Source organism: Hyperolius riggenbachi, chromosome 3 (assembly GCF_040937935.1).
Source record: "Hyperolius riggenbachi isolate aHypRig1 chromosome 3, aHypRig1.pri, whole genome shotgun sequence".
In the NCBI taxonomy this organism is placed as follows: Eukaryota; Metazoa; Chordata; class Amphibia; order Anura; family Hyperoliidae; genus Hyperolius; species Hyperolius riggenbachi.
In genome coordinates, this window is record NC_090648.1 from 175,570,516 (window position 1) to 175,598,316 (window position 27,801).

The 27,801-nt window shown below is 40.7% G+C and overlaps 1 protein-coding gene across 3 annotated transcripts in view; it reads left to right on the plus strand.

Annotated features, from left to right (window-relative positions):
- IL16 (interleukin 16) overlaps positions 1 to 27,801 on the plus strand; it is a 118,806-nt gene that overhangs the window by 82,647 nt on the left and 8,358 nt on the right. Inside the window, exons 13-20 of one of the 3 annotated variants that reach the window (XM_068275324.1) lie at positions 3,048 to 3,466; positions 5,113 to 5,236; positions 9,435 to 10,491; positions 12,014 to 12,203; positions 16,120 to 16,221; positions 20,841 to 21,078; positions 24,956 to 25,087; positions 27,540 to 27,793. In XM_068275324.1, coding sequence (XP_068131425.1) covers positions 3,048 to 3,466; positions 5,113 to 5,236; positions 9,435 to 10,491; positions 12,014 to 12,203; positions 16,120 to 16,221; positions 20,841 to 21,078; positions 24,956 to 25,087; positions 27,540 to 27,562 — 2,285 coding nt within the window. In that variant the 3' untranslated portion in view covers positions 27,563 to 27,793. Of the gene's footprint in view, positions 1 to 3,047; positions 3,467 to 5,112; positions 5,237 to 9,434; positions 10,492 to 12,013; positions 12,204 to 16,119; positions 16,222 to 20,840; positions 21,079 to 24,955; positions 25,088 to 27,539; positions 27,794 to 27,801 lie in introns of those variants that run through there. The other 2 variants (XM_068275323.1, XR_011030284.1) reach the window with 2 other exon arrangements.

The following is a 27,801-nucleotide window of genomic DNA, read 5'->3' on the forward strand; positions in this document are numbered from 1 at the left end:
GCGCTGGATAAAGTTGTGGGTTCCAAGGCAATATTCTAATTGCGGCATTGATTAGCAGCGGGTGTAGGTATTTTGTACCAGGTGGCTGTGTGGTCTTCCATCTGCACATCATGACTGGTACATTTTGCCCTCCATAGATAGATGGACACAAAAGGTTTACTACTGATGACAGACTGCTGTCCCTCATTTGTTACTTCTGTGGTCATCATATTTATTTTTGCCTTCACTGGTTTTGGTAAAAACATATTCTGACCATGCTTTTCTCCAAGTGAATGCTGCCATTGGGCTATGGGATATATCACGTCATGGGTCTTTCACCACATTATTTGGACCCAATAACTATATGCAACTCTTGAGTAAGTTTTAGTGTCTAAAATTCACATTTTTCAGTCTGCTATGTGTTTTCTCAAAACATTTAGAATTAATTATTTGAAGTTTGGTGTAAAAGGTTTGCATCTCATCTCTGAGGTTACAGGTCCTACCACTTCCTCCTCAGCGTTTCCAATGGCTGTTCAGATGATCATGTGAGCTACAGAAACCTGCAAGCTTTCCTTCCACTTGAATACATCACCTATTTATCTTTTCATTTCACACAATTAAAAAAGCATTATTTACATGAGCATTCTTTCACACAAAAGCTTAGCTCTCTGGAGTTCTAGTGTACACTTCCTCTTTCATCTGAAATACCCTCACACATATACAGTGCTACCCATAATTATTCATACCCCTGGCACATTTTGACTTAAAGTTACTTTTATTCAACCAGCAAGTAATTTTTTGACGGGAAATTACATAAGATGATGTACAAGAGGCATTATTGTGGAAAAAAAAAATTCTCAGCTTTTATTTACATTTGAGCAAAAAGTGTCCAGTCCAAAATTATTCATACCCTTCTCAATAATCAATAAAAAAGCCTTTATTGGCTATTTCAGCAATCAAACGCTTCCTATAATTGCAGACCAGCTTTTTGCATATCTCCACAGGTATTTTTGCCCATTCATCTTTAGCTATGAGCTCCAAATCTTTCAGATTGGAGGGTCTTTTTGCCATCACCCTAATCTTTAGCTCCCTACACAGATTCTTAATTTGATTCAAGTCAAGACTCTGGCTTGTCGACTCCAAAACGTTAATGTTGTTGTCTGCTAACCATTTCTTTATCTTTACCACTTTTGCTGTGTGTTTTAGGTTATTGTCATGCTGAAATGTTCACTGGCGCCCAAGGCTAAGTTTCTCTACAGACTGCCTCATGTATTGCTCTTTTTTTTTCATGGTGCCGTTTACTGTAATTAGGTTCCCTGGTTCATTCTCTGAAAAACCCCCACAAAGCATTAGGTTCCCACCACCATGTTTGTCAGTAGGGATGGTGTTCTTTGAGTTAAAGGCTTCTCCTTTTTTACACCAAATGAAGGAAACATTATTGTGACCAAACAGTTCAATTTTTGTTTTATCTGACCATAACACAGAAGACCAGAAGTCTTCTTCTTTGTCCAAATGAGAATTTGCAAAGGCCAATCAAGCTTTTGTGTGCTTTACCTGAAAAAATGGCGTCCTCTTTGGTCTGCTTCCTTGGAACCCAGCAGTGTTCAGTGTCCATTGGATTGTCTGCCTTAAGACATTGCCACCAGCAGAGCCCAGATTCACAAGGAAGACCTTGGTGGTGATCCTTGGATTCGTGTTTATCTCTCTCTAGCCTCCTGGCCAGCACAGGTGTCACTTTTGGCTTCCGACCATGTCCTCTGAGATTTTCTACAGTGCGGAACATCTTCATTTGCGCTGTAGCCACTGGAACTTGAAAACATTTAAAACTGGCCTTGTAGCCCTTTCCTGACTTGTGAGCAGCCACAATGCGCAGCCCCAGGTCCTCACTGAGTTCCTTTGTCTTAGCCATAACTGTCCACAAACCAACTACATAGAGCTGCTGTTTTTCACCTATTGAGTTGATTAAAACAGCTGTTCCCAATGCTTGGACTATTTGAAATGGTATAGAACTTTGGATTTTCCAACAGACTGTGACAGTTTGTGAAGGGTATGAATAATTTTGGACTGGACACTTTTTGCTCAAATGTAAATAAAAGGCGAGAAATGTTTCTTTCTCACAATAATCCTTTTTGTACACCGTCTTATTCTCTGTTTGGGAGACACCTATGTCATTTCCCATCAAAACATTAAACATGGAAAAAATGGGTTTAAGGCACTAACCGCCGGTGATGCTGCCATGCGCAGGCAGTGTACAGCAATATTATTGTTACTACCGCCAGCATTGCACCTTGCCTTACATTATTAGTATGGGTGATCCATGATTAACGCGAGCATTACTATGGTAATGCACATTACTTTCATAACACGGGTTACTTCAGCAACCCTTGCGTTAACCATGTACCATGGGCTGCACAAATACACTGCTGGCGGTAGTAATAGTGATATTGCTGCATGCTGTGTGCTCCCTGCACATGGTAATATTACTGACGGTAAGTGCATCAGCCCCCATGTCTCTTGAGTATGGTTTCACAGGGGGTATTGTTTTCTTGTTTACTCTCCTCCAACCCTTGCTACGTGTGGTCTCTGTGTGTGTAAATAGGACTAGTGGTCTTACCTGGCTTCATGTTGTCCAGATGTTACTTAAAAACATGCAGTAATTATCCAGATTTGACTTTATATGTGGAGGCCTGATGAAGGGTATATCCCGAAACAAGTCGACGTTGTTACCTCAATACTTACAATTGCACTAATCTTGATATTAATCACTGCTGTATGTTCACCATCCTCGGCTATGGAATATGCTCCTTGAAGGATACCTTTTATGAATGTTTTGCATGACTTTTTTCTTCAATAAAAACTTTGTATTTTTGCATATAAACCTTTTTGAGTATCTTCAATATCTTTTATACATATCCTTGTATTGGCATAAAGTTTATGTGGGTGTTGTGGCACACCTTTAAGGATATTGTCCCTCATATCTCCCTCTATGCAGAATATAATATTGTTTTCTTGTTTGCCACTGATCACCTTTCAATAATGCTGTGGTTTTCAAAATATGTGCATTGCAGGAGATAGAAGGATGGTCTCATGCTGCCATGGGAAATATCAATGCGAGAGCTGCATAGAGAAGCATGCTGCCTATCTGTATTATAGCCGAAGGGAGCAGAGGCAAATGATTCGATCCAGCAGTGACAGCAATTATAATCCCAGGTCAATGAGTTTGAACACTGACTCGTGCCACCTCTATGGCCTGAAGAGCAGGGTGCACAGTGTGGATGTGCCTGTGAAACTGGAACACACCCAGATGCACTACTCTGTCCCTATGAAGCTGGAAGACCACTCAACTCTTTCTGGTGAAGCTCTGAACTCTACTCAAGTTCTCTGTAAGAGAAGCAATGGACACTCCGGGGAGATTATAGTTAAGAAGTTAACTTCCAAACCAGCTCCCCCTCCTAGAAAATACTATAAGCAAGACACTAAGGATGATGTAAGTACATAGCGCATTAAACAAAATACTAATATGACCATTACCCTATGAACACATGTAAAATAATGCCACAGCTGCAATCCTGTTGGTGCTGATCTGTAAGATGCCCTGTAAATGTTCAATAATGCACATTAGTAAAGGAGTTTTCTATTTTCCCTGAGAAAACTGAAAGTCCATTTACCTGGAGAGAAGAACTCAGCAATGTTCATTGCTGAAGCAACGCAGCTTAATTTGAGCAAGATGTAAAAATCCCCAGTGCACGATATGAGCAGGAGTGCTGATTAGTGTGCGTTGCTAACTTATGTGTGCTCCCTGTAAAGTACCAGCCATGCCTATAAGCCCATCCTCAGCCCTATCAGGTCCTGTGGATTTGAAAGATGTGATCGCCGCAGTTTACTTGGCCCAGTAGATGCCTGTCAAGTGGCAGGATCACATCCTTCAAATCCACAGGGCCTGATGGGGCTGGGGGTGGGGTTTTAGAAGCGGCTGGTACTTTACAGGGAGCTTACGTAAGTTAACAATGCACGCTACTCAGTACTCCTGCTCATATCGTGCGCTGGGGATTTTTACTTGCGCTGCTCAAACTAAGCTGTGCTGCTTCAGCAGCGCAGCTTGGTGATTCAAGCCCTGTCCTACCTAATAAAACCTAAGTGTCTCTGCGTCCAATGTCCCTGTGTGTGTGTGTTTTCTCTCTTCGTATGTGCAGAGACGCAGAGACACTGAGGGGGAGTGACGCACGGCTTGCAGGGGAGGATGGGGCCAAGGGGCGCAGGCGTTTGCGCGCATGGGACGGGCATGTGCGCGCGGCGGGCACATGCGTGCTGACATGAGCCGGTGACAGACCTACAGCCCGTTTTTAAACGGGCTTAGGTCACCCAGTGTGTTTAATAATCACATGAAGCACACTACCAAAACCAGCTATCCAGGGACAGCTACTGTGTGAGAGAGGTGTAAGCAGAGGAAAAGAAATAGTTTGTTAATGATAACTGCTGTTTTAAGAGGTAATCATTACTACTGCAGCAGCAATAAAGGACTGATGCAGTGACTGCAGGAAAGCCCTGTTTGGTCCCTGGTATAGTTGCAGCCTCTTTATCCACAATACCTTCGCCACTGGCTATTTTATCTGAACTAAATTGCTATTTTTTTACTGAATGTTGTACAAGAACAAGAAGGTATAACAATTAAAATGGGCATTTATATTGGCAACTCAGCACAGAAGACTTGGTAAACACCTCTCACTACAGCAAGAAAAAGCACAGGATGTGGTTTAGCATAGGAAGTCTGAGCTTGTGTAGAATATCATATAGCACAATTATACAAACAAGGAACTTGTTTTCAGCTATTACAATGTACGGCTTTTTACAAAACGGTGAGGACTATCATACAATTATATATACTGTGTTTCTTTAAGCAGTCCTTTTCCTGAAGTAAACTTTAATTCATTCGATCAGGGTAAATGAAAGTCACATGACTTTTAATAACAATTAAAGCAACAAAGGCAATGAATTGGACTGTAATGAACATATTATGTACTATTCATTTTTGGGCAACATTGTGCCTACAGTGTTGTAATGAATGGTTAACGCAGTACTGAAGAGAAATGTTGTGGTTGGACTTGTTTTTGACATATCTGCATTGTTTAACAGGAAGCAGGAAATTTGATTGTAAAGGGAAACCAGCATCTGACAGCCCACAGTGTGCTAGATGCATCAGTATCTTCTAGTGACTCCTCGCATGCAGGGACGGCTGATCAAGCATCTCCCGACTCAGGTATGTCATCGTCTTATCCAACCCTGGCCGATATAGTCATGACAAAGGAGGGCTGTCAGTATAACATGACAAGGACAAGTGCCTAAATGCATTAACCCCAAACAAGCAGACAGGAAGGCGTGAAATGGGTAAAAACCACACTGATTCCAATAGAATGTACAGTGAATACTTCACATATATGGGGGATTGCTCTCTGCACCCTATCATTATATTTTGTACTGATTAATGAAATAAACAGATTGTTATGTTTACATCATGCCAAAATCAGGCAATAGCAACACCTAGATGGAGCTAAGGATAATAATGGCAGCTGCACTGTAACTGTGAACAGCATGTAATACCAACTATAGTTTCTGTGGTTTTGTCTAGTAAGGTACTAGTAATTGTTGCATCCTGAGTAAATACTTGTGATATAAGCATTGTGTGAAAAATGGGCTTTATTTGGAAGCAGGAAATGTGGGCTCCTACAGCTAATGAACAATTTAAGCGCCGCCCCCCCCCCCCCCCATAGGCGCTAATAAAAAATATCAGCTGTTGGGCATCAAAAGAAGACATTTAAGCGCCTGATAAATAGCGGACACTGGGTTCGTCCAATCAAAATGTTTTGTTTTAGAAAATTATTATTTTAAAATTTTGAAGACTATGGTTTTTAAAAATTATACATATTATATAGTTTTTAAAATATATTACTTTTGGAACCTATCATGTTTAAATGTATAGCTTTTTTTGTATTTATGTTGTTTGTGGTGGGTTAGGGACGTGGGGTGGGGCGCGGTTAAGGTTAGGTGTCAGGAAGGGGGGGTTTTGAAGTTGGTCGTCAAAAAAGGGGTTTTAAGATAAGGCATCAGGGAGGGGGGGCCTTAAAGTCAATGGGAACCGTTTTTTTATGTATTTTTCTATAGAGGACCATTTACCTATCATTGTCCTCGGATGTTCTGTCTCCTTTTCGTCGCTCTGGCTACAGCCTGCCACCCAAAATTTACATTTTAACAATTGGACCATTTCAGTCGAATATATTGTTATAAGAGAGGAGGCAGAGCTTGCTTCCCCTGCTCTGTCACTCCTCCTTCATGCGGGGCCATCTCCTCTCCTTTATCCGCCCACCTGAGTCGTGTTCACGGTGATGCGCGGCTCCCTGCTCTTACTCATAGAGCGTGCATAGCGACGTAGACAGGCAGCGCTGGATGCAGATTCTGATGCGCGGCTACCTGCTATTATACACAGAGCGTGCATAGTGAGGATTTACACAGGCAGTGCTGCTCTTTTGCCTGTGCACAACCTGTCATCACATAATGCATGTGCGCGCCCAAAATCTCTTTCTCTCGCGCTACTTTATCAGCGCTTGAGAGTGAGAGATATTGCTAAGGAAGAGACTGCTGACCCGGAAGACAAAGCAAAGGTCGGCAGCCATCTTGGAATAATCAGCATTCGTTCTGGGGGCAATATTTACTGGCGGGGGAGTGGCGAAATTCACATAAGGTAGAAATGTTTCATTTGCAACACATCCATGTTTTTTTTTTCCAATTTGGTTCCCATTGGCTTTGAGATTAGGAATCAGGAAGGGGATTTTTAAGGTAATGCATTGGAGAGAAGAGGGTTCTGTGTGAGGGTAGGTTTTGGTTTAGCTGTAGTAAAAGATCAGTAACATTTACCAATGTTTTATTATTGCCATTGTTAATATTTTTTTATTTTCATTTTGCGCCAAATTCATGACGGTATTTACCAGCTTCACCCCACGCCCATTTTTTCCTTGTGCCTCTGTTTCATGCACACCTTTATTTATATAGTCTGGTACATGCATAGAGTTTATAAAACATGTTTATTTTGTTTCCCCCCCTTTTTTATGTATTATCACTACAAATACACTGAGGTAAGCAAACCGTTATTCACATTACCATCTATAACACTGTTAGCACTGACAGCAAAAGTAAGCTAACCAGGCAAGCATAGGCTAGTGCGAAGGAACAGTTAAATCAGTACTGACATCTCTGCACTAAAAGCATTCAGGATGTAAATGGAGAGAAGAAAAGTGATTTATGTTAGCAAAAACTTGGTAGTAGATGCATTTGGAATAAAATAGACCCAAAGCATTTTAAGGCACTTTAAAGATCTCTCCCCCCCCCCCCCCCTTTTCCTTTTCACCCATCCTTTTATCAGGACAAATATCAATCTAAACACATACAGAACACCAAAAATGTATGCAATGAGTTGAGAAAATCATGCAAAACTTTGACAGAACTGGACATTTTATCCAATACAAGAATGGCTGTTTACTTTGAGGTTTTTTATGATATTGTTGTGCCTCTTTGCGCCTGACTTTGATCCTTTTGTGAAATTAACTCAACAGGAATCACTATGCTGATAACAGTTTTACTTAAAGAACAAGCGACGCCCATGGTAACCTAGAAATAAAAAACACATATATATAAGTAGATAAATACTACTTCTACTTACATAACAGCTGTATTGTACTATCCACGTAATGATTCCTGTGAATTTTATAAAGGAAAAGCAGAAAATCCTTTTCTAGGCAGTGGCCATCTGGCCAAGCTAATGCTGACATCATATCCTCCCTGACTCTTGTTTTCCCCCCTCCCTTCTCTTGCTCATTGTGTATTCATTAGCTGCCCTCCTCCCAGAGTCTTTTTTTTATTTACACATCCAATCACTGAGTCACCTCAGCCTTGCTTGTAAACACAAGTGATCAGCTAGGCATGGAAATAAATGAAAGAGGAGGAATATATTATAGATAAAAAGAACTCCCAGCATTCAACTTTTTGGCACTGTTTGGCACTAGGGCCAGTGCTCCTAAAGTATGTGATAACTACAAACCATAACAGCAGAAAAGGTTTTGAATGCAGGATTAGCATCTTTATCACTTAATACACTCAGACCAGTTGCTGTTGAAATTTGATTTTTATGGTGATAATACCGCTTTAAAGTATACAGTATGTCCAGACTCCAAGCAAAAACTAAAAAGTATACGCAGACAGTATTTCTGTATATAATGTAACCTATACATGTGCTGGAGTTGAAATCTAATAGCAAATAAACTACAGCCAACTTTTTTCTGTGTTTCTTGCCAATCTGATCTGCAAGTCTATACCAAAACCTATATCAAATCAATTTGTGAAACTGTTTTGGGGAAAATATGCAGAACCACCCAAAGTTCGAAGAAAGTCTTGTGAGACTGCCAGAGGCATTCTCCCTCATCTCTAATGGTGCATATGGATGTATATTGTAGCACCTTTTGCGATCACCGTAGTGTGAAGCACTGTTTGTCCCATGAGAGGATGATCATGTCCCGAGGTCAGGGAGGATCCATTTTAATTTCGCCTAATTTTAGCTAAAACCGGCCCTGTTCTCTATGAGGACAAATTACAGGTGATGCAGACATACAATGGGAGACTTGCCACTTCCATGAGGGTGAATGGTTTTTTTTGTTATTTCCTAACTGCTAACTGGTGACAGGGTAACATGATCCAGTGCACTGTGCTTCCCCAAATCTGGGTCGAATATTGACCATATTCTGGCTAGGCTGATCAAAACTGAAGGTTTTGGGGCTGATTTGAACTTTTACCCTACTCCAAAAAGCAACACTGCTCATCACTACTAGGCCGCCATAACTTTGTCAGCACATTCTATATTTAAAAACATAATCTTCGTTACCTGCTGGATTTTGATGCAGAAAAATTCAGCCATGTCATCTTCCACCTACTACCATACCCTTTCTTTCACATGAATATGTGTGTTTCCAGCACACACCGCCATGCCCCACACCACCCATCCAGCTGTGTTGTATATGGGGGCTAAACTTTGACCACATATGAATGTAGCTAAGACACTAGTTAGATTTTTTGGGGCTCAATACCCTTTGCTTTATAACACTGACAGCACTGACAGTGTGTAGTAACATTAACTAGCATGTTGACTTATAGCTAACCCAGATACAGAGCAAGGTACAATACAATGAAGTGTACAATTCATGGAATTTGTATCACTACCTTGATGCTAAGTCACTGTATAAAGAAAGCATTATAAGCACACTATATCATATTCTGCTTGGTAATTTGTGCTTGCAGACACCAGTTGGCCCATGCTGTGGATCACTTATCACGCTGTAAAATTTGCTGCAGTGGTAAAAAAAAAAGCTTAGAAATATTGCAATTGTGAAGCAACTGTTTTTTTCTTTCTACAGGAAGTTCGATTGTGTCTCATCACAAGCCATTACTGAGGCGGCAGGCACGTGTTGACTACAGCTTTGACACAGCTGCAGAAGACCCTTGGGTCAGAATCTCTGATTGTATTAAGAACTTGTTCAGCCCTATTATAACTGAAGATAACAGCCTTATGGATATGGATGGAAATATTAGCACAGGAGAGGATAGCTCATCCCCTACACTACATGAACAAGGACGACAACAATGTCATGGGGATGAATCCACTCCTCATTTAGGGAAAGCTGAAGACTTGGCTAACCTGAAAAAAGGTCCTCCGGTGGCACCCAAGCCAACTTGGTTTCGGCAAAGTTTAAAAGGATCTAAGAATGGAAACCAGGCGTGGGACAGAGGTGGTTCTGTTAAGTCCAAAGAGCCTAGTAATAATTTTAGACCGCAGGTTTCAAACCGACCTGCTTCGATAAAACAAAGAATAAGTTCATTTGAAACATTTAGCAGCCCTCAACTAGCACCAAAGGGAAATGATAGGCCCACCACCCGCTCACCAGTCCAATATGAAAAACCAGCCCCCAAGGAAGTTGAAGTAGAATTTGTTACTGTATCTTTTAACAAAGTGACAGTGAACTCTCGGGAATGTATAGTTAAAGAAACAAGTGAACCTCCGATGGTATCTTCAGAATGTAATAAAGAAGCCAGAGTTTCTTGCTCTCCTCCTAAGTCCAATAGTGTTCTGGGTGTCAGAAGAAGTAGCAGTACCAGTAATGAGCCACTACCTTACCCTTCATACACTGAGCTCACTGAGCCCCTGCCATACAAGACTCCAAGCCAAAGATCAAGGAGCTACCCGCTTACCTCCACTGCATCAGCTGATACCACAAAGAAAAACGAGAACTGCAGCAAGATATATTCTATAAGCAGCCAAGTGGGATCTGCTGTGATGAAATCCTTGTTGGCTTTACCACAGTCTCCACTTCCACAGAGCAAAGATCATTGGCAGACTGAGAGCAGCACAACAGAAGAAAACCCAACCAGCTCACTAAATGATAGTTACCAGCAGGACACTGGATTCTCTGTGAAGTAAGTAATTACATCATTTTCATTTGTTTTCAGATAATCCAATGGCCTGAAATCAATAGGTTTAGTATTTCATTTATGGCATGTTCATATAGCTTTCTTTAGTATTTTCTTTATTGTGTATATTAGAACCTAGTTCTCCAACCCTGTCCTCAAGGCGCACCAACAGTACATGTTTTGCAGAAAACCACAAATATGCACAGGTGAGGTAATTAGTGTCTCAGCAGAGCTGATTATCAATTTCTGTGGATTGCCATAAACATGCACTGTTGGTGGGCCGTGAGGACAGGGTTGGGGAACACTGTAAAATTAGAACATGAACAGCACATTTTTTTTTGTAATGAAAAAATGATGGCTATACAATACAATGCTTTTTTTTGGAGGGGGGGGGGGGGTTATTTTGTAGCGATCACTTGCAATATGTATAGTTAATCTTGTTTCTGACAGGCTTTAGACTAGTCTACTCTCTTGGCTGATTCTCAAGGTTTCCCTTATGCTTTTCAAAAACACTCCCTGGCAAGAACTTATACAATTTTAAATTTTAGAGTTTTTAGGCCAGTACACCTTTAACCTAAACCGGTATTGAATCAATGTGTACCTGTTCAGCCTTAGGATCTCTGCAGAGCTGCTTGCTGTTACTAACAGGGCTCTTCTGAACACCATATGGTTCTCAAATTCAGTTGGTATTCCTGATATGGAAGTGCAGTCGTTCATGCGTTCTCTCTCTTTCTGCAGCTAATGCGTGGCCACATTTTCTCCTGTACCAGGATGCAGTCAGCAGAGCTCCCTAATAACAGCTGGTTGTAACTTTCCATTCTAGAAGAACAGAGATGAGCCTTCTTAAAACAGAAGATATTTGCAATTACTCAGGTTGGAGTGAGCATATGAGGTGCCCCACAGCGCATCACTGCTGAATATGCTAATCGTCCCTTTGTTGTCCCTGATAGCTAAACACACCTCCAGAACTGCGGGAATGTAATGATGTGTCAGTTTGTTAATAGTACAAAGGAATGATTTGCATATTCAGCAGCAATGCATTAGAAGACATCTCATATGCACACTCCAACTTGAATAATCACACAAATACCTTCTGTTTGAAGAAGGAAAATTTCTGTTTTGTGAAGCATTTTAGTAAGAGAGCTTTTGGGTCCTTTTTAGCCTGTTACACACTCTTAGTAGTTCTGGTTCACCATGAGCTTGCTTGGTAATCTACAACTCCATTTTAGAAGAAGTATCATGAATGACCTTTGCCTTAATAAGTTTTTTGTTTTTTTTTTTAAACAAACAAGTGTTGTGTTTAGAAAGGAACTAAAAAGGAACCTGCAACATCCTTCTGACACCAGCATTTTGCAAATTCAGCTAGCATTTTTTTCTGTTCTCTTCCTCATACATCTACAACTGCTGTGAAAATGAACAGAAAAAGAGTAATCTGTCCAACCAACCAGGCTAACACAACAGAACAACATTGTATTATTTGTTCCTGTGATAAGTGGTTAATAAAGTTTTTTTTTTATTTCAATTTAAGTCTCTCTGAATTAAAGGGGTATGGAACAGGGCAAGCAGATAAAGAGAAGGAAGAAGCCGTCGCTGAGCATCAAGTCGCTGTACCCTCAGCTGCAGCCAGCACTGGCCAGTCTGTGATATCGCTACTTCCTGTTCAAGAAGTGAGGCTACTAATAGAGGAAGTTAAAGGTCTGGATGAAGAAACGCTTAAGGTCTGAAGTTATCTGAAAATGTCTGTTTTTTAACTTTTGCTTTTTTATCAACCGTGCAAGTACATTATACAGTAGATAAGCTCATTGTTTTGCATAAACCAAGCTTAGACCTTGGTTAGACAGATTTTGTATAATGGATACATTAAGGTTTAAAGGGATCTGAGCAACTCTTATACAGGAAGGTTCAGGACCGGATTTACCATAAGGCACTGTAGGCACCTGCCTACAGACGCCTGATGATGGAAAGGCGGCTCACTCCCCTCCACTAGTGCCCCCCTCCTTCCTTCCCTATGCAGAATCACAAGGAGAGTGTAAACTCACCCTGCTCTCAGCAGTTCATTGACCAGATTTCCCTTCAGTCAGGTGCCCCTCTCGCTACTTAATACTGAGGGTACCTCTGGCCACCTAATGCTAAAGGACACCTGTAGCTACCTATGACGGGCAAAGGGAAGTAAGGGAGAAGTCACAGCTGGGCCAGCCAGAACACTTTTGGTGCTGTTCGGAGCGGGTTTGTAGGTTCATGCAGGGTGACATCTGAGGTGCCAGGACATCTGTGCCTATAGGCTCCTATTATGTAAATCTGGGCCTGGGGAGGTTCTAAATAGAGAGTGCTGTGTGGAAAGGTGACAGGCATTACTTACCTTCAGGGGGCTGCTCCCTACCCTCCCTGTCTTTATGTGCATCTCTAGGAAAACCCGTAGCTGCAGTCATTTGAAGTTCCCATGGCAGTGCTGCTCATTTCTGGCTGCTGTAACACATGACGAGACATGTAGTCCTTTGATGTGAGTACATCTCCCGGACAGGAGATTTCCTCACAACGAAGGTTTGCATCTCCTGGCATGCACTGCAGTGGTTGGGGATGTGTGACACCTCCACAGACACTTCAAAATGTGGCACCTGCGTGTCTCCCTGGAGAAGATAGCATAGCTCATGAAGATTTTCATTGGCTCCTGGCCCTGTCATTCATGTAAGCCGTTCCCATTGGCTTACATTGAGTGACAGGGTCAGGAGCCAATGAAAGCGGCACCTGACCGGCGCACAGCGCTCTGCCGTCATACCGACGGCAGAGAGAGCAGCCTGGGGCGGGGACAGAGCGGCGTGACCGGCGGGAGGGACGGATTTTAGCGGCGATTCGTCGGGAAGCGGCGGTTTACGGGACCAGCACCCTCCAGCACCCTCTGGTCCTTAAGGGGGCAGAGGGTGCTGGTCCCGAAATGGTTAAGTTAAAGTCCTTGAGTCTACTAGTTTTGGTACTAAAGCCACTGAGCTCCGTGGAGGTCCAAAGTACCGGAAGTGAGTGAAAATCTCTGCAGTGTGGACACAGACAGCAATAGAACACTCCCAAATGTTTCTAGCACTTATCCATATTATTGTAAACTAAAACATTTCCATGTGTATGGGCTTTAGACACTGCACTTTCCCATTCTGTACTCTCTGATTCTCCGGGAAGGAAACAAATGTGTTCTGTGTTTAATGCTAATCTGTAAAGTACACAATAAAATAATACCTTTAGCAATGCTCCATAGTATGCAACCCTTCCATCTTGCTTACATTATTCATTTTTCAGAATGGGGCGGTAACCAATGTCCTTCGGAATCCAGGTGGGATCATGATTCATGTGCGGTCCTGCTCACCCTATCTCACCCCACGATTGCTGAATCCCCCTTTCCATCTCAAGCGTCCCTCTTTTAGGTTTTATGTACAGATCTGGGCAACCTAATGTGCTGTATAACTAATGAAAGAAAACTTTATGTCCAGCATTTAAATGACCATATTTATTTTTTCTTTACCTTTTATGTTTTTTTTTTTTTACTTAAATGGAGATCACACAAATGCTTGAACAACTTAATTTTGCTAATTAATGTTTACTGGGTTCACAGCTAGAGGTGAATTGGAGACATGATTTCTTTTGCTTTCATAGTTTCTATATAAAGATAGTTGGAAGGTATGAATGCCTCTTTACACATCTCTCACTTAATCTTTATAGATACGGACAACCTGTGACTGCAGCAAGTATTTCCTGTTGCCCCGTCCAAAGACACTGTCTGTCCGCACACTTTGCTTGTCTGATGTACACAGATGAGCCACAGTTAACTGAGAATGTCAATAGCTTGGCATGTTAGTCACACAGTTTCCTTTTACTTTGCACAGTGCTATCCTTTGAAAGGAAAATTATTATTCATACATTTGTGAGGAAGGAATCTATTGCATGTAATTAAAATGCGGCCTGCACTCAAATGCTTGTAGGTTTTTTCATTCATCTGTTTAAAGTGACACTGCAATGCAAAAAAACTAAACAAAAACCAACTTATGATATAATGAATTGTATGTGTAGTACGGATTGTATGTGTAGTACGGATTGTATGTGTAGTACGGATAATACATATAGAACATTAGTAGCAAAGAAATAAGTCTCATATTTTCATTTTCAGTTATATAGCTTTTTGTTTTTTATAACATGGCATCATTCTCTAATATTTGCAGTTTACAAACTAAACTCTGAATTTAAACTATGAAACAGAGCAGAGATAATGACCTTTTGAACTGCCCTGCAGTAGAATCTTATCTGAAGTTGTCTTTCACGTTTTTTGATGTATAAGTGCTTTAGAAAATAGCACTGCAGTTGACCCAAGTTTGGTCAGAGAGCTCAGATAAGCTCTTTTTCATAGGTAACACATGAAGTTTCTTAACTCTTACTGTACTGAAAACAATATGAGACTCTCTTCTTTGCTACTTATATTCTATTTCTTAGCTGTACAACACATACAATTCATTATATCATAAATGTATTTCACTTCATATTCCTGTTACGCTGCAACTTACCAGCTAGAGATGCACAACTTGGCTATCTCTCTTTTGCCTGTGGTAAAGTGAAACAGTATAGGGATTACGTATTCAAACTAGAGTAGAGGAAACTACAGAAATATCATTTGCTGTTTACAGAATGGACCTTCCCTATCATATGAGTTTTTACCCCAAAACACTTTAAAGGACTCCGGAACTGAGAAGATATACAGCCATGTTTATTTCTTTTTAAAGAATACCAGTTGCATGGCCTCTTACTGATCATTCATGCATCAGTAGTGTCTGAATCACCCACGTGACACAAGCATAAGGCAAATCTAGTCAAATATCAGTCAGAAATCTGCATGCTTGTTCAGGGTCTATAGCTAAGACTATTAGAGGCAGAGGATCAGCAGGACAATTAGGCAATGTGCGTTATTTAACAGTAAATAAATATGTCAGCCCTCCATATCCCACTCACTGAAGGTGTCCTTTAAATTCTGATCTATGTGCCATGTAGATACAATCTTACACGTGGTAAGTTTTATCTCTTATAAAGTGTCCAACTACTGTATATATTTTTGAGTAGATATAAATAAAACATGCAAGATTTAAGCATGAGGCTTCTGAATGGCAGTGAATGCAACCCCACTCTACTACCTATGTAGGAAGATAATTCCAATGCATACATGGTCTATTACATTTGGTTTGACAGCAGTTTTTATAAGAAAATGCACTTCTGGCTCTGACAAGTGGAATATTGTCTACTAAGGGGAGGGAAAAGGTCAGGACAAGGTGGTTTCCTACTGCAGGGGAATACAACAGCAAATGTTCTAAAAAAAATCCAAAACAGCTAACTTCTGTTCACCCAAGCAGGGTCAGCTACAAAGCATAGGGAACACCTGTACAGGTGACAGACTGTCATCTAAAATGATTGTGAATGGTCATTTGGAGTCACAAAAATTGAATATCTGTACAAAGCTTTAGCCAAAGTAAGATGCAGTGTGACTGGTTGCTGTAGGCAATAGCCCTCTTCTACTTTGCTTCGACTTTCTTTTGTCAGTTTCATGATGCGTTTATATCTCACACTTGGAAACTATATATAATAGCTTTGTGAAATTGTCCATCGCAGCAATTTGATGACATCCATGTGGTCGTTCTGCACAAGGAAGAAGGCGCTGGATTAGGCTTTAGCCTTGCTGGAGGACTAGATCTGGAGAACAAGGCAATCACTGTAAGTATACTGACCAGGACAATATGTGTATACTTTTCTGTCTTTTCGGTGTAGCTCTACTGTCAAAGTGCATACTGTAAAGTAGGGTGGTGAAATAATAACCACTATTCATTACTAATTTGAGTTGTGTCCGTACAGGACTTTGAAGAACGCACTGTGTCTCGGACAGTTCATATTTTTCTAGATGTCAGGGGGCCGATATATAGTTGTCCACTGAAAATTATAGCATGTTTAGCCAGAGACAGCATTAGATTTATTTGTATGGTTCCTACATGGCAGGAAGCACAACATAAGCATTCTCTGTTGAGAGAAATTTAAACCCATTCGCGTTCCGTCGTTTTCACTTGAGAAATGTTCACCTCCCATTCATTAGCCTATAACTTTATCACTACTTATCACAATGAACTGATCTATATCTTGTTTTTTCCGCCACCAATTAGGCTTTCTTTGGGGTGTACATTTTGCTAAGAGCCACTTTACTGTAAATGCATTTTAACAGGAAAAATAAGAAAAAAACTGAAAAAATAATTATTTCTCAGTTTTCAGCCATTATAGTTTTAAAATAATACATGCCTCCATAATTAAAACTCACGTATTGTATTTGCCCATATGTCCCGGTTATTACACCGTTAAAATTATGTCCCTATCACAATGTATGGCGACAATATTTTATTTGGAAATAAAGGTGCATTTTTTTCCGTTTTGCATCTATCACTATTTACAAGTTTAAAATAAAAAAAAATATAGAAATATTTCATCTTTACATTGATATTTAAAAAGTTTAGACCCTTAGACTAATTTCACACCAGGACGTTGCGTTAGAGGGGGCGTTAAGGTCGCATAACGTCCCCTAACTCAACGCCTGGTGGTGCTGGATCTGGACGTCAGAGTGAGCCGCGTTGTGCAGCTCACTCTGGCGTCAGTGATGCCGTGATGCGCACTCTTGTGCGCATGCGGCATCACGTGGTCCCGCCGGCCAATCGCCGCACAGAGCGGCTGCTCCAGGAAGTAAACACTGCACGTCATAACGTGCAGTGCATATTAATTAGCCATGTGCCTGGCCGCTCTCCGCTCCTCCCAAACATTACTGTGCATGTGCAAGCAGTCTAACGTCCAAAGTACTGCATGCAGTACGTTGTCTTGTGACGCAGCGTTACAATGTAACGCAACGTCCGCACTGTGAACAGCCCCATTGATTTTTCATTACTGTGCGGTGGGCTGCGTTACAGGCTGCTCTAACGTGCGCCTGTAACGTCCCACTGTGAAACCAGCCTTAGGTAAATATTTACATGTTTTTTTTTTTATTGTAATGTTTTTTTTTTTATATTAAAACATTTTATTTGGGTATTTTTGGGAGGGTGGGATGTAAACTATAGTTTTATAATGTAAGTGTGTGTTGTTTTCAATTTTTTTCACTTTTAGTTGTAGTTTTACTTTTTGGCCACAAGATGGCAGCCATGAGTTTGTTTACATGACGTCACTCTAAGCGTAACACACGCTTAGAGTGACGCAGTGGGGAGGCAACGGCCAGAAAAAGCACAGCTTCCGAGAGAAGCTGTCGCTTTTTCAGTGGGGGAGAGGAATCAGTGATCGGGCACCATAGCCCGATACATTGATTCCGTGGCTACCGAATCCGCGGCCGGGAGTGCGCGTGCACGCACGCGATCGGCCGCGGTAGCGCGCATGGTTTCTGGACGTAGTTTCTACGTCCAGAAACCAAAATAGGTTAAACTACAAGACCTTCTAAAACAATGTGGAACCCAGTAGGCAATAAATACACACATTTGCAGCATTTAATATTCTGCCCTGACCTCGAATCTCAATGTCATTTCAGTACCCACTTTAGATTTTCCTCAGTTAAAATAATTGTTCATGATTGCTTCAGCCAAAATGTATAATGTGTACAAGCATCCCTTGACATCATTGACCTGACTTGTCATCCCTTCTTCCCTCTCCCCGGATCAGAACACACTTCTTGCTAGAAAATTCAACAACCTGTGTGCTCAGTTCCTGTAGTTATTGTGCATGTTAGATTGGTTAAGAGTAAAATGAGCAGCAGGACTCAATGCCAAGTAGCAGCCAAAAAGGAAATACAATTCTTGGCATCAATAAAAAGGTAGAAATAAAACATTTGATATAGGTATATTATTATATAAAAGGGTAAAAGAAGCTGTATCTAGTAGCAACAGTTAAAATACTCCAATTGCAATTTAAAAAAACATACGAAAAACAATAGTATACAAGTACAGACGATGGACAATTAAAAATTATTAAATGTACTAACAACTTTCAAATTATACAGTATATCAGATATAATCAATAAGGACACAAAACATGATGACCATAATCAACATAATATACTTAACAGAGAGTCCCTACAGGGACAGGAATTCCCAGATGTGCAGTGCAAGTCGAGATAAAATACGAAGAGAACATTTAGGAAGTGAAACACATAAGCTGACTTGTGTGTACAGGCTGAAAACTACTGGTGACTGAAGTATATGAATATAAATAGCTATGGTAACAGGACAGCCACAAGCTGACTAAGGGAAGGAAATAGAGGTAATATCACTCAAACCAGGTTCCTGTGTTCTCAAGCAGTTCCCAAAGAATTTGAAAAAAGAAATAAATCAATCAGCGGCAGCAGTGGAAGTGAGCGACCAAACTCTACATGTTTTGTGACAGTGACATCGCTGCAGCAGGAGCATATGATTTAACTTCCTTATTGTTTTTTTATGTACTATGGGAATCCAGATTCCTATATCTACAGAGTCTCTTTTTCCCATGAAGGGATCTTATACAGTACTATAGGACTATACTACTGTATATCCATATTTTGCATCTATTTCCCATGCTCTGCAGCTACTTTAGCAGTGTCAAAATAATGTTCTAAAGTCTATTTGCCGCAGCCCTCATTCTCAGGGCGCAGTGCAATTGTTGGATATACCAAAACTTTTACAGATGAAAAGGAAATTATACTTACATAGATTGATGGTCACTTCTCTTCCAGCACTTACCGTATTCATGTCTTCTGTATTTTTTCCACCAAAAATTCACTTGACCTTAAAAGATGGTTACATGATTTCTGTAGATCCCATAACATTCAACTAGAAATAGTATGGATAATATAATCTGACCAAGACGGGTGGTATAAGTGCCATTGTAGGACCAAAAAGTTTATTTTCCCTCTTGTGGTAAAGAATTGCCAATAGTTTTATCTTGTCTGCTTCTAGATAATAATTACTGAGTGTTTTAAGAAATTGGACATGTGTCTATATTACTACTAGCTATTTAACTATTTAAAGCGGAATATAACCCTGCATTTCAACTTTGCTCTAAAATATTATTTACAGCATATTATATGCAAAAAGCATTTTTTTTTTACTAGACCAGCATTGGAAGGGTTAAACACAAAGGTTTAAAGTTCAGTGGAGAGATATGCAGAAGTTCAGATTGTTACATTCTATTTAGTTATATGTATCTATTGATAAATGTTACACACTCTTTGACTGTCCTCCAAGCTCCTTCTCATTCAGAGAGATGAGTCACATTCAACACTTAGATACATTTATGTAAACAAAATGTATCTATTTCAGCTTCGGATGCGTCTGCAGAAATCTTCAGGAACTTTAAAGCCCTGTGTAACCCTTCCAATGCTGGTCTAGTAAAAAAAAAAAATGCTGGTTGCATATAATATACTGTAAATAATGTTTTAGAGCAAAGTTGAAATGCAGGGTTATATTCCGCTTTAAATGACTGTATGCATATGAAACTAGAGTGCAACTACAGGTATATCTAAACCAAAACACACCAACTTGCCACCAGCATTATGTAAACCATCCCATAAAGCGAACTAACAAATGACCATGCTGTGCAAAATAATTAGCATTAAAAATATGAAACCCAGGGTAGCACGGTGGCGTATCGGTTAGCGCTCTCTCCTTGCAGCGCTGGGTCCCCGGTTTGAATCCCAGCCAGGTCAACATCTGCAAGGAGTTTGTATGTTCTCTCCGTGTCTGCGTGGATTTTCTCTGGGTACTCCGGTTTCCTCCCACATCCCAAAAACATACAGATAAGTTAATTGGCTTCCCCCTAAATTGGCCCTAGACTACAATACATACACTACACAATACATTCATAGACATATGACTGTGATGGTAGGGATTAGATTGTGAGCTCTGAGGGACAGTTAGTGACAAAGACAATATACTCTGTACAACGCTGCATAATATGTCAGCACTATATAAATAATACATAATAATAATATTTTTGTTTAAACAAAGTATAAACATTTATTTAACTAATTGTAGACTGTAGCCAACCCCCCCTGCATCCTGCCAAAGCAGGATCTTGTTGCATGCTGCCATTCTCCTCTAAACACCCCATCCGATGGTATCTGCTTCATCTGCTACTGCTATTTACCAGGCGCTGCCAGTGCCCAAATTATAAAGTGGGTGCCATAATTGACATTGTGTTGTATGCGGCACTCACTTCAGCGAACAGCGCCAGTGCCCATATAACCTCCTTCACTCACTGTATACCCTGGGCCTGTACAGCTTTCGTGTCTTCTTTTTCAGGAAACAACACATGTATGTAATAGAGTGCATTTTCTGCTGCAGGTGCACAGAGTGTTTCCCAATGGACTGACGTCTCAAGAAGGGACCATTGAGAAGGGAGACAAGGTTTTGTCCATCAATGGAAAGTCACTGAAAGGTGTCACACACAATGAAGCTGTGGGGATTCTACGTGAAGCACGTCATCCTAGACAAGCTGTCATTGTAATAAAGAAAGAGAAAGACGATGGACAAAGCACAGAATCATTAGAGTTTGTTGGGACTGATGACCAGACAGAAGCAAGTAAGTAATCTGGGTCCTTGTAATACACAGAGTTATATAGCTAGGCTTAACTATTTCTCACCTCTTATCTGTATGGTACATTTTCAGTGCCCACTGGGTAAATGCTATAAACAAGACAAAAAGGTAAAATTAAACTTTATTGAATGAGGCACGACTTCTTTGAGTAACTTTTATTTGCTCTGTGCTCAAAAGTTGTCCCATAATTAAGGTGAGAAATCAATAAGGGGAGATAACTCATGAGCAAGTGCATGAGAACCATGCTGTGATAATAATTTAGTTGTTTAATGAGATCTTACTATATTTTATCATTCTGATTTTCAAACCATGAAATAATGAGCTACCCTGTTTTTAGATGTCACACCACAATAATGAAAAGATTTTAAAACTATTTTAAAGCTTAATCAACCCCAAACTGATCAATAATGTAATCATAGTCTATTACTGATCCTCTGCAGAGATTTCTCAAACTGATCTTTTTATCAGAACTGATCCACAAACCTATGTGGAATACCAGTTGTTTGGTGGGATGAAAGAAGGGCACAGGTGCATCTGAACTAAGGCCTGGTGCACACCAGAGGAGTTTTTCTGGGCGTTTTGAGTTTTTAAATCTGCTGCTAATGTTATCCTATGTGTCTGTGCACACTGGAGCAATGAGGTTTTGTAAAAAACCCCATAGCATTACATTGGGAAGAGCTTTTGAAACCTCTAAAAGCTCTTCCCAATGTAATGCTATGGGGTTTTTTACAAAACCTCATTGCTCCAGTGTGCACAGACACATAGGATAACATTAGCAGCAGATTTAAAAACTCAAAACGCTCAGAAAAACTCCTCTGGTGTGCACCAGGCCTAACTCTATAAATGGTAGATTGCCAAACCTGATTGTACAATCTTGTCCAGATTTACCAAACACGTGGTAGAAGGGAACGCTGACTACATATACAGGTACTTTGAACAGATACTTTAGGCCATCCCTCATACTATATAGAAGTGGTAAAATTGTACAATATTCTATAGTGTATGGGCAGCTCTAGTGTACTAAACTGATGAGATAAACAATTGTATCTATCCTCCCACTCCTAAAAATGATTTTTTTTCCCCCCAATATCCTATGGTTTAATTTATGTTTAAACGTTTACAAAGTAGATTTAATATTTTATGGTCTCTGCTCAATGGCAGTGTCCCAGAGCTAAAACATGCAAACTATTGACCTTGTTTCATCAATCCTCTGCTCCCCAAAGTTGTTCACTACCAGGAAAAGTTATAAGGCTGTAACACCTTATCAGTGAGAGTAACGCTATAATTCGACAAGGGTCCGACAAAAGAGAAGTTGTCACTTGCATGCCTGAAGGTTAACTCTTTCAGGAAGTAGAAGAAAAAATTAAACACAGCCTGATTATTAATTTGTTTGGCACTGCACATATACAGTTATCTTATTATGTCACATGTCACCTCGGGTACACTTTAATGTTAGGCTGGGACTTGGCATCCAGAGAAGGCAATGCAGACTTGGTTCTCTGCTGAAGTTGATATACATCGGCATTGCTGACATGAATATTTCTTTTAAAGAGCTATTAAGTTTGAAGCTAAAATAAACACTTATAGATGTGACGAAGCATTGTGAAACTTAACAGTATGACATAATTTATGCACAAAGCTGTTCAGTGTATTCTGAATTTAAATCTGCTATACATAGGAAATGATCTTTTTTTTTTTTTTAGACTGTGGACCTTTGTTCAGTCCTTTGGCCTAAATCAGTGTTTCTCAGCATTATTACAGCAGGCACCTCTTTTATGAGTACAATGTTTGCCAAGTACTCCCTGTTGTGGGTTACATCATCTGATGTCTTCCTGACACATATATTAGGAGCGCTCAGTAATTATGTATGAATGTTTTCCAAACTCTTCTCTTTTGCTTTTATTCAAGCCGGAATGCTTATTTACATGTATTATTTTCCAATCTCAGCATTTAATATAATGTAATATAATGAATTGACTTTCAAAAGTTTTCTGATCCCATTAGAAGTACAACGTGGCACATGTTGCGATCCTGGGGTCTAAATGATTTCCCTACTTATAAAAAGAAAAACGCGTTTTTGTTCTGACTGCTACATTTATAAAAAGGCAAACAAACTTGTCTCGCCCCCTCCACCTTCACTGAAGAAAAAAAAATTGGGGAGCGGCATTCACCACTAATCCACTATTAAAAAAATCAGTGGATAATTTCTGTCCACCTGCCTCTATTTTTTTTTTCTTGCCTTGATTTCTAGCTCATCTAAGCTCTAAAAACCGAAAACACTGACTTGGGGTAGTGCTGAAGTGCTGACTGGTTCAGCACTGCCATATGCAGCCTACCCTCTCTCCCCAAAGTGCAGTGTTTCCATAAATAGTGCCTGTGTTCAGGGTCAAGAGGAATTCACTTATCAGCGTGTCATGTGATGCACAGATAAGAAACCTCCCCCTAATGGCCCGTACTCACGGGCTGCAAATGTTGCCTGTCGCCAGCACACGTGAGCGTGTGGGCGACAGCTCCTCGCCAGGTCCCTCCGCGTACACACGCGGAAGAGGGACCAGCGGCGAGGCAGAAGCTGTCGCCGACGTTCCTCCTCCCTCCGCCGGAAGCTCCATATACTTTAATGGAGGTTGCTGTCGCTAGTCCGCGTACTCACGCGGACTAGCGACAGTTGCGGCGGGGGTGCGGCGGCGACTGTCGCCATGCGATTGAAACTTTCAATCGCATGGCGACATGAGCGACGGGCGACAGTTCGGGGTGCGCGCGCGTGCAACGGCCCATACTCACGGGCGACCTGTCGCCACAACACGCGCGCGCCGCGTGTTGAGGCGACAAAAGTCCCTCGTGAGTATGGGCCATAACTCTGTCCACTTGTCTGGGAGCTGAAGTAAGGTGATGGGCAAATTAGGGTCTCTGAATTTCAATAACCCAAATTTGAAACACAAATACTATGCATAAGTTAGAACAATGAGACCCGATTACTGACTGGCAAAGGAACAGAGAAAGCGACTGTACCGGGGACCGACCCTGAATATGAGTACCAACTCAAGGCCCTTCTTCAGCCACAGTTTTAGCTGTTCACTACAGTGATCACCTCTGTTTGAGCTTTAGATAAGGGTAAACAACAATGAGTTGTTCCATTCTTCTTGGTCACACTACTATGAAATTGTGCTGGACATTAGACAGCAGGTTTCAAAGCTTTGTATACAGCAATTTTTCAGTGTTGTTGAAGGAGAAAGTGGTCCAGGGTACATTTCACACTGAGTACTATGGCTATGTAGGGCCTGGTCTTTGCAGCACTAGCAACTTTCCTCCCTTTAGCCAGGACTGCAGTCCCCCTTTTTTTTTCAATGCCTTTTCCTGTGATCCTGGCTGCCCATAAGATGCATTAGGCTGAATGCAGATCCTAATGTACCACCTGTTAGTCTACGGGAGTCAGCATTGCAGGAAGCAAAAATAGAAGTGTTGTGTTGTGCTCCTGGCATCAGTGGTAGAGAGCCAGTGAAGATTAGGCCTCATTTTCTCCACCTATGGGAATGCTGTACTGGGGAAGGAATGTAAGCAGGGCAAGGTAATGCTGAATCAGTCGGCACTATTCCAGTTTATTGTTTACGTTATATGTTTCCATCCATCATATCACTTTCTATAAGGTTAACCCCACATGTTAGAGATGTATGGGGCCTTGGGTTCCAGAAGTTGCTAATGGTTGCAAACAGTAAGTGTAATACATTTACATAAGACACTTCCTCAGTCGGTCAGTCCTCTCTTGCAATGGATCCAGGATGTATGTACTATTTTAATGGTATTAGAATAATCAACTGTAAAATACACATTCTAAACAGTCAGTCTGCTTTATGATATTTAACAGATTCAGACAAGATGGGATGTGTAATGACTATAACCCTTGAGAAGTCAATGGCTGGATTAGGATTCAGTTTAGATGGAGGAAAAGGCTCAGTTCATGGAGACAAGCCAATTGTGATCAACAGAATATTTAAAGGTAATTGCTTATTTATATTTTAAATCATTGTTTACTATCCAATAGAACCAACTACTTATGGTGACTTCCAATGTATAACTGCTAAAAGCAACAGTAGTAATAGTTTTCTGTACATTGGCAAGTACACTGTAACTGTTTTCTGATGTGAGGCTTATAAATCTGGCTTACAGATGGGGAGGCAAATTGATGTAGCTTGTAAAAGGATCAGTAAAATGCAGCATATTGTTTTTCAGATTGTTGTAGACTACGATGCCCGTTCTCTGGCTGTAAATCGCCAGGCCAGTAAAATTCCATTTTTTGGAGTCCACTAGAGCGGACATGGTTGCCAAAAACTTTCCAAAGCAAGCATAAGGCTGGTTTCACAGTGGGACGTTTTAGTCCCACGTTACAGCAGCAGCCAGTAACGCAGCCTAACTCACAGCACTGTAAAATCAATTGTGCTGTTCACAGTGCCTGCGTTGCGTTATATAGTAACGCAGCACGTTTAAACAAAGTGCTGCATGCTGTACATTATACTGGGCTAAGCAGCGTTAGACTGCTTGCACATGCTCAGTAATGTTGGAGGAGGAGGTCTCCCCTCCTCCTCTGCAGCCAGCCACATGGCTAATTAATATTGTAGGGCTGTAGTGTTGTCCGGATCATGAACGAATTGTTCATTTGATCCGGATCTTTTTTGTGAGTCGAATCATCCGGATCATCACAATGAAAGATTCGGTTCACAGTGGATGTCTGTCTGGAAGAAACAGGAACATAGGCCTGAAAGACACCAGAGGAGTTTTTCTGAGCATTTTGAGTTTTTAAATCTGCTGCTAATGTTATCCTATGTGTCTGTGCACACTGGAGCGATGAGGTTTTGTAAAAAACCCCATAGCATTACATTGGGAAGAGGTTTTGAAACCTCTAAAAGCTCTTCCCAATGTAATGCTATGGGGTTTTTTACAAAACCTCATTGCTCCAGTGTGCACAGACACATAGGATAACCTTAGTAGCAGATTTAAAAACTCAAAACGCTCAGAAAAACTCCTCTGGTGTGTTTCAGGCCATACAGAATGTACAGTGCAGGGAAAGTCCTGTCCTGCTAGTCATTTCACCCAGTCTGCTTCCCTAGTAAAATGATTCAAATGATTTGGTTCAAAGATCCGGATCTTTTCAATGATCCGATTCAAATGATCTGAATCTTTAAAAAGATCCGGACTTCCTATCACTAACCTGGAGCAGCTGCTTTGAGAGCTGCATAACGCAGCTCAATCTGACGTCCAACTTCAACACCACCATACATTGCGTTAGGGGCACGTTATGCCACCTTAACATCTCCTAAAACGCAACGTCTTGGTGGGAAAGTAGCCTCAATGCTTTTGCTTTGCTTTGCACACATTATGGTGAAGACATACAAGTTATTATAGGGTGCTCAGACTTTGCTAATACAAGGGTCATCTGGGAAAGTAGTAACCGCCATTTTATTTATTTTAGACACACTGGCCCATATACAATTAACTGTTTTTCCTGAGCTTCCTCCCAGGATATCATTTCTTCATCTTCTTTTTTAAATAACTTTCTTACACTTTGCAATCAAAAAGGTATCAAAAAGTATGTGAAGAGGTACTACTTAGAGAATTTTCTTGCTTTCTGGTGGTTTAAAAGACATTTTATTGACAAGTTGTGAAAATACCACCTAACAGAAAATGCAAAAGAAAAAGTTAATTGCATATAGGCTACTGTATCTTCTGACATAATCACCGCCTTTATTTACCTGTAAGCATTTATCATATATTTTTACAAGGTTTTCAATCCCTTGTAGTAGCAAACTGTTATCAGCTTTCTGCAGTTATGTGACAAGCGGTACGGAGAGAGAAGAGAATAACCTGACAGATGCAAGTTAAATTACATAGAATGCATTGCATGGAAGATAAAAGCAAATGGCTGTTATTTTCTGGATGACCCTTGTATCCTCAGACTCATTTTGAAAAAAGTATGGGTAGCACTTATAATTTTTTTCAATACCACCAAGTGTCTCTTTAACAAGGCAAAATGAACAAGAATACGTGATGGGAAGCACAGCTTTTATTGCTCCAAATTCAGCTAGAGTCCACCTCTCAGTGAGGAGCCTCACCATCTGAGCAACACCAGTATACATGGTACAAAATATAAGTGGGTATTCTACAATGGAGGAGGCAAGGCCTTTTCCTCCACCCCTTCTTTACCGAGCATGTGTGTCCATTGTTGTGAGAAAGGGGTTCAAGCTCACCTCAGTGCTCTGAGGAAGGTGGCGGTAGGTAGTTATAGTGGAATCTGGAACCTCACTTTTAATACCTCCAAAGGCTACCATAGTCTAGGTAAGTAAATAGAAGCAATTTACAATAATGGTTAAGTAAAATAATCACAAACCTTTATGATAAATAATTTGGATGTCAAATATGACCTCTTTTAACCATTTACACCTTATCATTAAAAGGGGCTTGCAGATTTCACCACTAAGGCCTACCCCAACATGCAAGAAGATGTCTGCCCCCACCTCCTCCTGAGCACTAAGGAATTGAGTCCCTTGACCATAACATTGGGTAGGCGTATTCTGCGAGCTGAGTGTGGGGAGCTTTTCTATCCCCTTTTGCAGAGTACCCATCCTCCTCCATTGTAATGTAATTATTTGTATTAAAGGAAAGCATAAAGTTATTTGTATATTAATTAATGAAAGAACATTAATATGACAATGGCAT